At 37.9% G+C, this 12703-nt stretch overlaps 2 protein-coding genes across 4 annotated transcripts; one reads left to right on the top strand and one right to left on the bottom strand.

Moving 5' to 3' along the window:
* Window positions 1-205: 205 nt before the first annotated feature.
* Window positions 206-4392, top strand: LOC129718998 (tRNA-uridine aminocarboxypropyltransferase 1). 3 transcript variants are annotated; one of them, XM_055670302.1, is made up of 3 exons: window positions 206-935; window positions 996-1041; window positions 3658-4105. In XM_055670302.1, exons 1-3 carry the CDS (start codon window positions 636-638, stop codon window positions 3876-3878), a joined length of 567 nt encoding a protein of 188 aa, XP_055526277.1. In that variant the 5' UTR covers window positions 206-635; the 3' UTR covers window positions 3879-4105. The 3 variants fall into 3 exon arrangements, with proteins under 3 accessions (XP_055526277.1, XP_055526278.1, XP_055526275.1); XM_055670303.1 differs by lacking the exon at window positions 3658-4105 and adding an exon at window positions 4112-4392 and having other exon boundaries at window positions 208-935; XM_055670300.1 differs by lacking the exon at window positions 3658-4105 and having other exon boundaries at window positions 629-935; window positions 996-3649.
* On the bottom strand, window positions 4338-5436 carry LOC129718999 (signal peptidase complex subunit 1). The gene is made up of 4 exons (XM_055670304.1): window positions 5218-5436; window positions 4768-5005; window positions 4565-4711; window positions 4338-4508 (listed from the first exon to the last, which is right to left on the bottom strand). Exons 2-4 carry the CDS (start codon window positions 4789-4791, stop codon window positions 4389-4391), a joined length of 291 nt encoding a protein of 96 aa, XP_055526279.1. The 5' UTR covers window positions 4792-5005; window positions 5218-5436; the 3' UTR covers window positions 4338-4388.
* Window positions 5437-12703: the final 7267 nt, after the last annotated feature.

Here is a 12703-nt window from a genome sequence, read left to right as displayed (position 1 = left end):
TGGTATTATACGCACACCATTGCAACTGCTCGGAAAGTGTTTTTTTTTTAAGCTGCAAAGCGTAGTCCGTGACGGGATAGTCCTGCCGTAAAAACGAATTCGACAATAGAGAGTTCACGCGATTCTTCTTCTATGACATTCTGTTTGACGTTGCCAAGTTCACGTAGATACTACGTGATAAAACATAGTATGCATGTGATTTTCACGTAGATGTTATGTTTGTCACATAAATCATGCAAAATGACAAAAAATGAATAAGTACAGGAAATTTCACGTAACAATAATGTGAAAAATATTTTGAGTGTACTTAATCGGATTTTAGCAGGACACGATTATTCTAATTTCTGGCTTGCAAAAATGCAAATCCAAAACACCGAAAACTGTGATCTGTGTGAAGTTAGAGGCACAACAGAACATGCATTATTAAAATGTATAAAATACAGTCACATAAGAAATTACTTTGATTGGTAACAATTTGAAAGTATACAAGAAATTGTTGGCGACTTACAAGAAGAAAAACTGAAACAAATACTAAAATTTGTCAGAATGGCAAGATTAGAATTGTAACAACAGTAACGGCACATCGTTACACTACGAGCAGATGGCGGATATAAGATTTGATTCTTGAGCCATAAATGTCATACCTGAAAAAAAAATATCAGCAACACCGTCAACGCGAATTGGCAGGCTTTGTGGTTTTACAGAATGTAAATAGTAAAGACAATGCTATAAAATATATGTACTCAAAAATTTTAAATATGGCCAAGAGTACTCCACCGAATCCGTTTTCTGGTATGCGGATTGCCGACACGACGTTCTTGAAAGACGTTGAAGGGCGCAGTCCTTGTACAGTATGCGGAAAATCTCGAAAATATTTTTGCTATCACTGTTATGTTCCTGTAGCTGAACTTCAAGGCAGACTGCCATCCGTTAAGGTACTCTGTATTGTTTTTTATATTTCTCGTGTAAATACTAAATAAAATTACTTGTTTTAGTTGCCCGTTAGCATTGACATAATCGAACACAAGAACGAAATTGAAGGTAAAAGTACCGCAATCCATGCAGCCATTTTAGCTCCAAATGATGTAAAAATTTATACATATCCGAACATTCCTGACTACCGAAAGGAAGAGCAGGTGGTTCTCATTTTTCCTACTCCAGATGCTGTGCCTGTGTCCAGCCTATTTACTGAAGAGTCTTTGAAAATCAAGGAAAACTATGGACTTCCCAAAGGCTATCACATGGGTACGCTGTTGCGTTGTAAATTAAATGACATCGTATTAGAGTCGTCACAAGAATCAAATACCAGAGATCTAGCTCATCGGTTTCCTTTACGTAAAGCCGTCTTTATCGACAGCACTTGGAGCCAATGTCGAGGGATTTACAAAGATGAGCGAATAGTTTGCTTGAAAACAGTTGTCATACAAAACCGAATATCTCAATTCTGGCGACACCAGAAAAACAGTCCTCGCTGGTTCTTAGCAACAGTAGAAGCAATTCATCAATTTCTGATCGAGCTTCATATTACTGCTTATGGCTTGCACAAAGAGTACGAAGGATTAATGCACATAGGGTACCTGAACTTTCCCCATGATAAAATAGTGAGTTGTGACCAGAGGTGCAAGGAGGAAGCAGAACCGTACAATGGGCAATACGATAACATTCTGTTCTTCTTTCTTCATATGTACAATTTAATTCACGAGTATTATGATTAGCAATGGGCGATCTTTGAAAAAAAATCGATTCTCCTGCATCGATTAATCAAAATAAATAAAATCGATTCATAAGAAAATCGATTCAACAAAAAATCGATTTTTGTTCGGTATAAGCTTTTTACGACCTTTTTTGGTTATATTTATGGAGATTTTGTTTTGTTTGCGTTTTCTGGTGTATCAATCATGTTCAACGAGTTTTCGTTCACAACATCTACTAACGATACGGCTTTTTTAGTTTATTGCCATCTTCTTTTACCGCGTGTACTCTTTTGGCGGTTTTTTTCTTCTAAGAATTTTCGTTGTCGCTCATCCCATAGACCATTTCACGAGACGTTTGTGAACTTGATTCATGAACGAAATTTTGACAGAAAGTTTGGAACCGCTGACATAATGCACGTGAAAGCATCATCAACGTCAGCAGGATCCGTGACACCTGTGAGTTCGTGAAATGGTCTTTTGTTTCGGATGCACTAAGAGCAATCCAAACCTGTATAATTGGGTTGTTTAGCTATTCACGGATTTCCGATTTTTATATATCATCCAAAAGCGTGTAACTTTCTAAGTAAAACGTGATTTCTCAAAACTTTATATCATTTTCCTTCAGTTGACAGTTGGTAGTTGGGCGATCTGTCATTGTAGCGGTTTCGAGCAAATTTCAAGCAGTTTCAAATCGTGATTTAAAAAGCGAAGGACAATGATATATTTTTTTTTAAATCACGTTTTACTTAGAAAATTCAGATCTTCCAGATGAGAGAAAAAACTGATATAGCTGAACAACCCAATTCATAAAAAAATCGGAACATCCGCAGCACAAACTCAAATAAAAATGGCGAGCGTGACACCATGCAGAACAGAATGCAGCACGGCATATGCACGAACATTTAATTCAACTTTTGCAATATTTGAGTTAACGAGTACCCCGCTACTCATAGTTGAAAAATAAGCGCATATGCCTTTTCTACCGAAATCAAAAAAATGGTGGTTGATAGTAAACACCCACAACGATAGTAAACAACATCCCTACGGAAGCAAATTTTCAAAAAGTGCACTTGCAGAGGTAGCAAATATGAAATAATGTTGGCTAATGTCCAAAATGGTAAATTCAATATCCAATGCAATGCAAAATTTCAGCTCAATCGAAATTTAGGAGTATTTGGTCTAAATTTCACTTTCTCGACTTCTGAATAAAAGCACAGTTTGTAATAGTTTTTTTTTGTGCCAAATGTCTTATGCCTTGTTCACACTATAGCAGATATCACGTGATATCGCGTATCTTGAAACATACATACATCTAGTTTTCACAGAAAATTTGGAGTATGGGATCTGAAATCAAGATGAGCAATATTACATCATGTGAACGGGTTATTAGAAATACATAAAACGTCAAGGTCGGGTGTAACCAAAAAATCGAAATTTTGCTAACTGTGAACATTGAACACTACTTCTAAATAAAACTGTCAAAGTCCATTGCCACCCCAATCTACACCAATCAGTTAGTAATGATTGTATACAATATATGTCAAACTTTCGAGGCGGTCTTGTGGTCGGTAATTTATATTCAGTTCGAGGTGCAAACTTATCACGAGCCGTTCATATGAACCGGTTTTTAGAAAAGAGCGAAAGAACGAACAGCTCACGAAAAAGAACCATGGTTCTTTAAGCGCAGCAGAACTGTTTGGTTCGCGTGAACCCGAAGTTTACCGAGACAACACGAACTGTCAACGCTCGTGAATCATTGTGAACCTTGAGTCAGTTCAGAGCCGCTCTTGCAAAAGAGCCGTTTCACCCACCCCTAATCCTTGATATATTTCACAACGCATGCGTATTAGCCAAATTTCATACGGGTTTGTCTATTGATGTCGCGTTTACAAAGGCAAAAAAATGGTTACTGCGTTAAAAATACTGGAGGGACTTAATTTGGCTGCGGATTGTTCTTTTTCAGCTCGACGACAAGGTTATCCAGCTTCCCTGACCTACAGAAAACGTCAAAATGGGCAGCGTGCCCTATCCGCCATTACCGTTCGTGGAAAGCTGGATATTCTGGAACCTTGTGGGGGTGGTGACATACTCATGAAAAAAGTTGTCATGGACGTAGGCAATTTTTTTAACCAGCAAAAACATTTGAAATGCGTTTTCCTCGGTTTCATGTCTATTGAACTTTAGCCCATTCTTCAACTATGGTCATCCCGGTAAAAAATTGACACATTTTTCAGATCAGTGTCCGAGTTCCGAGCACACACTTCTTCCGAGAAGAAAAAAATTTTGTATACTATCAATGAAGAAACTTTCTTCTCTTCAAAAAAAAGTGTTCTCGGAATTCGGCCGCAGATTACGTTAGCAACTATAAATGCAATCACTATTGTCTTCAATCCGTTTTGCACACATTTATTTTTCAGGCGAAAAAAAAAACGATCTTGCCATCCAAAGGATCGATTCAGTAGAAGATCGCACGCAGAGAAATCGATTCAAAAATCGATGGATCGGCCCGAAAAGATCGATTTTGCAAAAATCGGATCGATTTTGCCCATTGCTAATTATGATCACCACACGCTCCGAGCCTACAGGAGACCACTTTTTCTTGAAGACAAATATCAGAAACAACAGCAGTTAAAACATACTTAATTGAATTCAAATGCTAATATATTTTCGATACAAAAAATTTTGTTAAATCATTTAATGCTTCTTTTTCTTACTCATTTCGTTATCTCCTGTTGTGGCAGATTGCGGCTCGAGACGGGCTTTCTGCCAGTTAAGTGGTTTTCGACGATAAATTGGCCATGGTGGAATAGTTAACTGAAACATGAAGCATATTCAAGCAAACTTTAACGTAACAATCTTGTGAGCCTTACGATTGAAGCCAGTAGAACACCGGCAATCAAAATGTAGACCGTCTGTGAAAACTGCTGAATAACATATCCCCAGATAAGACCTACCGCTCCAAACAATGTAATGATTACCCGGGATAGTTTCTCTGCACGTCCTTGGCCTTCATAGTCCTACGGTATTATGATTTTATATCACTCTTTAAGTAAAAATATAAATATTTATTTACCATATGAGTAGCTACGTTCAGCATTGTGATATTACGGATATTATTTAAGCTGAATTTTCACCACAATTGAAGTAATAGTATCCTTTTGGACAAAACTTGAATACACGTCACTATTTAAGATCACAGCCACGCTCACGCACAAAAAAACAAGCATTTAAAACCAGGGGCTGAAAACAGAGATGCCAGATGTTTTTCCAAAGATTTTGTTACTGCTCGAAAACCACAAATCAGCTGGAATCTTTAAAAACAAATATATTATTTTTCTTTTAAAACAAAACGCGCCGAAATCGTCGCAGAAATCGTTGCCATACAAACTGTTTGGCGAAGAATTCGGCGCGTTTTTTTTTTAAGATACAGATATTGCTGGTCAAGTTGAAATCTAGCTATAGAATACTGCGGAAAATAAAAATGACAACCGCAGCTGCCAAATTAAGAACACTGATGGAAAACCTGACGAAGTAATTTGATGAGTTTCATATTTTCACTGAAACATCTGATATTTATGTTTACAAAGTGTTCGTTCTTCTTCGATAAAAGTCACTGGTCACAATTCTTTTAGCAAGAAAAACTCTTAGTTTTATGAAACACAATTTTCCAACTTAACTAAATTTATTGAAACACTAAATGTACAAAACGAATGAACGTCGCGATCGCCATGAACCATTTATTGGTGCTGAACAAGCAAGAAGAGACAGAGTGCCAGATTCACTGATAGTGCTCTGGTATTAGTGTATCGAGTAGGGATGGGAAACCTCACGATAATTATCGATAGTATCGATAGTTGCCGGCTATCGATAGAATCGTTAAGCTTTCCGCGTTATCGATAGTTATTGATATTTTCCTCGCATTGGCATTTATACTCCACAATGATGCCAGGACTGAAAAAATCGAGGGAATGCCTTTTCCAATCTCTCGCTGTACATTTGACAGAGTATAACATCGAAGATACGAAAACGTCAAACCTGATACGAAACGTCAAACCTGATACGAAAACGTCAAACCCGATACGAAAACGTCAATGTCGGTCGGATTATTTTCATTATTTTGCTGTTTCGGTTGGGGCTTAGCCCTTGCGCTTCTTAAGTAGACACAGTGGATCTGGTTATTATCAAAAAAAGTGATGTAATATAAGGTAAAAAACTCTTGCAAACACAAGCAAGAAAACAGAAAAGAGCAAAAACCGCAAAAACATCAGATTTGACGTTTCTATGTTGTACTCGATGTTATAACTCATAGCACATTCCCTCGGAAAAAATATATTGGCCTGGACTTTGTTTAAAGAGAATTCGACGATTGTTTGCTTTCACATGAAATCCTTTTTAAAATTGTTAGAAAATTGAGGGATACTCATTTTCGCTCACTCTACCTTATACGGACAACGACAAGATTTCGCCTAAGTGCGAATTATGTGTGCGAATAAACTTTTAAATATTGTTCCTGTCCACAACGGGAGCAATATTTTGTTGTTTTTCTTCATCTGGTTCTAGTTATCGATAGTTATCGATGGTATTTGGGAATTTATCGATAGTTATCGATAGCCATTTTAGTCGATATTTCCCATCCCTAGCTGTCGAGAACAATATTTGACACTCTCTTGATCGATGAAGCTATAACGTCAATTACAGAGTGGGTGCTAGACAAAAATAACAGGAGAGTTGTGTGCAAAGCCACGACCGCAAGTTGAAGTAGAATACTTTTACAAGAAAAATAACCCGGCTGCTTGCGTGTCAGTAATTTTTTCTAGTAAATAAACGTTGACTAATCAGATCAATCGAATTTCGCGCTTCAACAAGGACTGACCATTTTCAATAATATTGTAAGTTGCTTGTCATGATTGGGGCTTGACAATTTTTAAATTTTGAGATGAGATTTTTTTGGATGTCGTGCTCTTGACTGAACGAAAAGATAATTCAGTACGTTCTGAGACACGGAGATGAAGTAAAATTTATAACTTTTACAAATTTAAAAATGTGAATGAATTCATTAGAGAATATTAACTCTTCAATCGAGTTTTTATTTGATCCTGAAAAGGACAATTTGTTGTTCATTTTAGTAGCGGATAAGATGCCGATCACATCTTTGCGTTATCACTGACAGTGTGAATAAAATATTCCTTGTGATAAAATTAACAGTGAAAAGCGGATTTAACTCTCAAAACTAGACGGCTCACGTGTTGTCAAAATGAGTCAACTTTTCATTGAATGCATTTACTAGTGCCCACTATCGCACAGAGACTGCATTTCACTAAAGTGCCTCACTGCATCAGCCGCTATCGATGCTGAGATCCGCTGCAACTAGTGCGCTATCCATAGCCATGCCACAGTTGTGGCCGCTATACGCTGCCATAGTGCGCTATCCATTGCTACGCCACAGCCAGAGTTGCCAATAAAATTTTTGATTTAACTGGAAAAAGGCTGAGGAAAAAACTGGAACAAACTGGATTCCAAAAAAATTTAAAAAAAGCAAAAAAATGATTGTGAGAGTGCTTTTCTGTTATGGGGACTAAATCCAGTGACAGTTTTTTATACAATAACTAAAGAGATAACTCTTCGCAACAAGTTACTCATTTCAATCAGAACTGTTTTGTTTCGGGCTTACGTTTTGTTCAAACTATAGACTGAAAAATTTCCTCTAACAGCAGCAAAATTTGAAATTACGCAATCAATTTATCTCAAAATTAAGAAAATAGAGCAACATTTTCTTCCGTTACATCAGTAAAGTTTAAATTTCAATTATTTCTGACTTCACTATCTTTTGGTATCTAATTTTTCTAACAATTTTTTTACTGCTACGCAACAGAAAATAAAAAGAATTTTTTTTCATGGTCTGGTAAAATCTATTAGTTTTGTTTTATCGCAACCACGTCATGCAATCTTTAATTTGACCGTGTTTCGTGCAAGAAGATAGAATACTGAAAATGCTGTTAAGAGTTGTCAAAATAATTTTTCAATCTACAAAATTTACGTTTTAAAAATATTTCCGAAAATCAATCGGAGCTTCAGTGAATAAAAAACTGGATAAAACTGGCAAATATCTGAACAAACTGGAAGATTTTGGGAATAAACTGTTTGACTGGATCACTTGAAAAAAACTGGAAGAATCCAGTTTAAACTGGAACATTGGCAACCCTGGCCACAGCTGTGACCGCTTTCCGCCATCGCTGGTATCCACTGCACTGCTAGTGCTGCTGCTAAGGGAGGACGACTGCTCTTGTCGCTGTCTAGAACTATTATGAGCGGCTTCGGCTGAAACAGGCTCTTATATAGGCCAGATAGCATGTTTTAAATTGCAATGCAAGGTATATGATTCTGTCGACCGTGCTTGGGAAGCAATCATATAACGACCAATCAGAGGTCGAATTTTTCGTTTTGACAAGGCTTGATTATTTTCAATAGTACAATAGTGTGAATAGTAAAATTACAATTATCTTCTTTTGGGAAGAATCTTAGAAGATTTTCCATTCTATTGCTGCAAGAACGAAAAAAATCCATCGAAAACTAACCGATGTATTAGCATTTGAAATTGGACATATTTTTCACTTTTTCGGTTTAAGATTTTCATTTCACATCCCTATGTAGCCGAACTTCCTGAGAGAAGTATTCTACTTCAAAAACTGAATAATTATAAACATACTGGCCGCCTTAGAAATATGCGGTATTTCTAAACTAATCTAATGACTATCGCAAAAAACATAACTATCTTACATATACATTTTCTTTTGACAATTGGTTTCTTCGTGCAGTATATTTTGCGTACTTAATGAACCCTTTCCTGGTTGGAAGTGAGTGGCGTAAGCGTCTCCGATACAGCTGTCGTTAAGTTGATGCGGGTGTATGCGAAATATCTGCTCCTACTACTCTTTGTAGTATAATTTGCTGGCGATTTTCAATTCTGCGTTGAACACACCGGTCCTGCACTCCCCGGTCACCGTGAATGTAGAGCATACTGAAACATATGAGAGGCGATTTTTTACAAGCATAAAACAAATTCGAAAAGACTTCCCTGGTGCGGAGGCTTGCGCGCCTCCGCAGGCGCCCAGTGCTGATGATGTATTCCGTGGTTGATGCGTTTGTTGAGATGCGTTTACATCCAATGAAGACATGATGATGATACGATGAAATTTTGGATAAGCGATGTGACTTCATTGTGATGTCTTCGATGGTCTCGCGTGTTGAAGTTGACTCCAGTCGTCTCAGTTCTGATTAGTGAGAAAAGCAACCAAACCAGATGAACAGGCCTTCCAAGAAATTAATAAGCATTTTTGATTCTCATAAACTCTTGCATTACATTCCCATGGACAGGAATATTCTTGTCCATGCATGTTTCTTGAATTAGGAATAAATCGCGACATTCCGTTCTCACAGACAGGTTCTGAAATAATAGCCGCGCATGTATGATTAATAAGCATTTCTTAAAGCACTCAGCAATTCTACTAATTTCAAGAGAACGATACTTTATTATTTTTCTATAGCATTCGAAGTCGAAATGCGACGCTCCGTTTCCGATGAGAACGAAACGATGACGGCCACATGGCAAATAACCTAAAATAATAATAATAATAATAATGAATACCGAACGATTTTCGATTGAGTAAGAGACGCCTGTCCGCGAGTAAATTGAGCGAGACGGAAGATACAAATGCATAACTAACTAATTAAAAGTGTTAGGATTAACAAGGACAGGACGAAGAATCGGACAAGAGAATTGTTTCTCTCCGGCTCTTCTTGGTAGGGTAGAATTAAGTTTGAAGTTAATTAATAAAACATTCGATTTCCAAAGTAGAATCAGTGCGGATGTTTTAATTCCCTGCACTTACAGGGACTCATCGTGCTTATCACAAGTCCCTGGCAAAGCTAAGTCTTTGCATTTTATGGTGTCAGAAGTGGGGTGTAACCACTCTCTGAAGTTCACTCAACAGTCAGTTATTTAATCAATTGTTATTATGTGTGCGCGTTGAGTGTTCTGTGTTTGAATAATAGTGATCAGTGGTTTCTTAACGAACAAACAAAAAAAAAAAATTTATAAACTGAGTGACATTCCTAAGTGACAAAAAGATGACGCAGCTAATTTGGTGAGTACTTTAAACGTTTTGCTTTTGCTTGGCTTGAATTTATCACTAGCAGCCTTCTTGTCCGTGGCATGTTAGAGAAATCTTACGCGCGAACATTCCGACGAGTGTTTGTTGGCATATTTCGTAGAATTATTCCTCGCAGCGCGGTACCAGCGCCGCGAGCGAAGGTGTTATTTTTCACCAACGGTAGCGGTGAATAAACTATACCAACAAAACACCCGCCGTACGGCAAGTGCAAGTGTACCTACGTTTATGCAGTGTCAGCTGTTTTAACGTTGTACGGCCGTGAATGTTTTTCATAATTTTCAGATTATTTATGAAACATTTGAAATACTAATATTAAATAATTTTATTAAAACCGCACGGCAGATTCAATTTTTTTTTGGTTTTTGGTTTGCTAACAGCGGTTGGCCAGCGGCAGCGGTATTGATTTTTCGGCAGCTTTCTTTTTTTTATGATTGATCAGTCAATTACATTTAGCAGCTTGCTTTTAAAAAACTAATTGCTTGCATTCAATACTAACCCTTTTTGTTTGATATTATATTATACTGTTTTTTTCCTTTTAAATAAAACGACACCGCTTGCAGTTAGTGTCGAATCTTATAAACCGTACTAATAGCACAGCGGCAAGCCCGGACCATCCGTAAGCGACCCGCTAAAATATCACAGATAGGCGCGAATACTAACACAAATCTAAATAACCGATAAATCAAATTAAACAAAAACCTGAATATTGAGGAAAAAATTTTAAATTCTAGATGCATTTTGTTTTTCTTTCTTAATTTTTTTTAGGATACCAGAACGTTTGTTCGAATGTTATTTCGCTTTCATATGCATTTTCTTTTAATTGCACGGATACTATATCATTTTGAGTGGGTTTCCGCTCGTTCGAGTGTTTTGAACTTCGTTCATATTGGTGAATCAGGTCCGCAAGGCAAAGGGGCATAGGAAATTTTCCCGAGTGATTTTGTTTCATTTTCTTTTTTTTACAATAACAACTATAATAGCAAACAGATACACTATTAACTATAACATTATTAATGACCGACCGAGTGATTCAATTGCGCGGACGTGAGATTAGGTTTACTGAACCGGCATTTGACGCCGTGCGTAGGAACCGATTTTACAAAGGATTGCAAAGGAGATCAAATTCAGTCACTGATACTGATTTTCTCACCCTTAATCAATCACGGATTCAAAGAACCGTACCGTCAGCTTTCATTAACGCAGAATTAAGAGCACCAAGTTCGGTAAGCAGGTCACGCACCAACCAAGTGCTATCGTCAACACGATTTGGCGAGACAGAGGAGGCAGAGATCTCTAGAGAACAGCAAAGATTAATTTACGTAAGAAATAGTTTAGGAAATTTTGACAGCGGGTCAGATAGCAGTGACGAGGACCCAAACGAGACAGCAGCTCAGGAACAATTACAAGTACTAAAACAAAGCTTTCTAGAAGCGAGTCGAGAATTTGAGGAGACACTTAGAAAACTCAAATTTGGCGAAAACATCCCAGACGATATGGCTTATGAATTTCCAAAAGCCGATGCATTGCAATGCATCCCCGAATTTAATGGGTCTAAGGACGAGCTAGAGGCGTTCCTCTACCACGTTCAACATTTCGCAGACGAGATTCCCGAGAATGAACCTCAGACTGCATTAATATATGTAGTTTTATTAAAATTAAAAGGCAAGGCTGCAGCAGCATTGCCACGAATTAGGGCAGTAACCTGGCCAGCAGTCAAGCGAAATCTGATAAAAGAATTCGGGACTGTGCAGGCGATAGAAGTTGTGATAAAGCAAATTGAGACGTTACGACAGGAGCCAAACGAAGAATTTAACTCATACAAAAGACGCGCTTCAGATATAAAAGAGTTATTAGATGTAGACGGTGGAGGTAACTCCGCCATGGAAAAAAGTCTCCGATTGCACTTCATAGGAGGTTTAAGAAATAATCACTTGAAACAGATGGCCCGTGGCAAGCGAAATTTGAGCTTGGATGGACTTATGGAATTTTTAGAAGAACAGTGCGAGGAATGTGAGCAGCTCGCTGACATAGAAAACAGAATGCGTGGTCTCGATTTACTCGAGCGGCAGCAAGGCGCGCAAGGAAGACGGTGGCAATCTAGCCCGCCGAACAATAACGCTCGCCAAAGAGAAAATTCGAATGGTAATAGACCTTATCAAAACAATTTCAATAGCCAGAACAATAACAATCAACGGCGAGACAATAATTTTCGCCGCGAAAATGATCAAGGGGCTAATTACGCAACAAATGCTCGCGATAACGGTGGGCGACAAATTTTGAAAATAATGAGCGTTATTGGAGACAAAATTCAGAAAATTATACAGGACCGCCACCGGCAAATAGAAATAACAGAAATCAAAATAGGGACAGCCCGAGGTATGACAATTACGACCAAAATAATCAGAGAAACAACAACTATTCTCGAGAAAATCAAAGACAAAATAATGGGTGGAACCGCAACACACGCGGGTCGCCACCATGGAACGGGATAGTTAACAATCGCGCGTCACAGGATTGGCGATACGAGCCAGGGTACGCATTAAATCGGGAACATAATAATAGCAACAATGTGAATGGTCCCAGAGCAGGAACATCTGGTAGCAATAATTACCATACTAACAGTCACGGCTACAATGGCGGTTATAATCAGTCGGGCCAATATTATAATCAACACCAGCAACCAAAAAACTGAATAGTGGGGGCCTCGTCAGCAATGCAAACCGAGCGCCCCAAAGAGCATTAGGAATAAGTAATTTTAATAAGATTGACACCGGACTACAAAGTCATGGTATCATGAATCCATTCGCGAAAGAATATTTTAATGATGATTTCGCAGAA

Source organism: Wyeomyia smithii, chromosome 1 (genome assembly GCF_029784165.1).
Source record: "Wyeomyia smithii strain HCP4-BCI-WySm-NY-G18 chromosome 1, ASM2978416v1, whole genome shotgun sequence".
NCBI classification, from domain to species: domain Eukaryota; kingdom Metazoa; phylum Arthropoda; class Insecta; order Diptera; family Culicidae; genus Wyeomyia; species Wyeomyia smithii.
The sequence above is the reverse complement of the archived record's forward strand: the minus strand, read 5'-3'. Positions and strand labels throughout refer to the sequence as shown.

What these genes read in the sequence shown, in the direction of transcription:
- LOC129718998 (XM_055670300.1), top strand. Translation starts at nt 636, where the DNA reads ATGTCATACCTGAAAAAAAAATATCAGCAACACCGTCAACGCGAATTG. An exon ending in GCAGACTGCCATCCGTTAAG is followed by an intron (nt 936 to 995) that starts GTACTCTGTATT and finishes TACTTGTTTTAG; the next exon opens with TTGCCCGTTAGCATTGACAT.
- LOC129718999 (XM_055670304.1), bottom strand. Translation starts at nt 4,791, where the DNA reads ATGCTGAACGTAGCTACTCATATG. An exon ending in TGAACGTAGCTACTCATATG is followed by an intron (nt 4,712 to 4,767) that starts GTAAATAAATAT and finishes ATAATACCGTAG; the next exon opens with GACTATGAAGGCCAAGGACG. An exon ending in GTGTTCTACTGGCTTCAATC is followed by an intron (nt 4,509 to 4,564) that starts GTAAGGCTCACA and finishes TTCATGTTTCAG; the next exon opens with TTAACTATTCCACCATGGCC.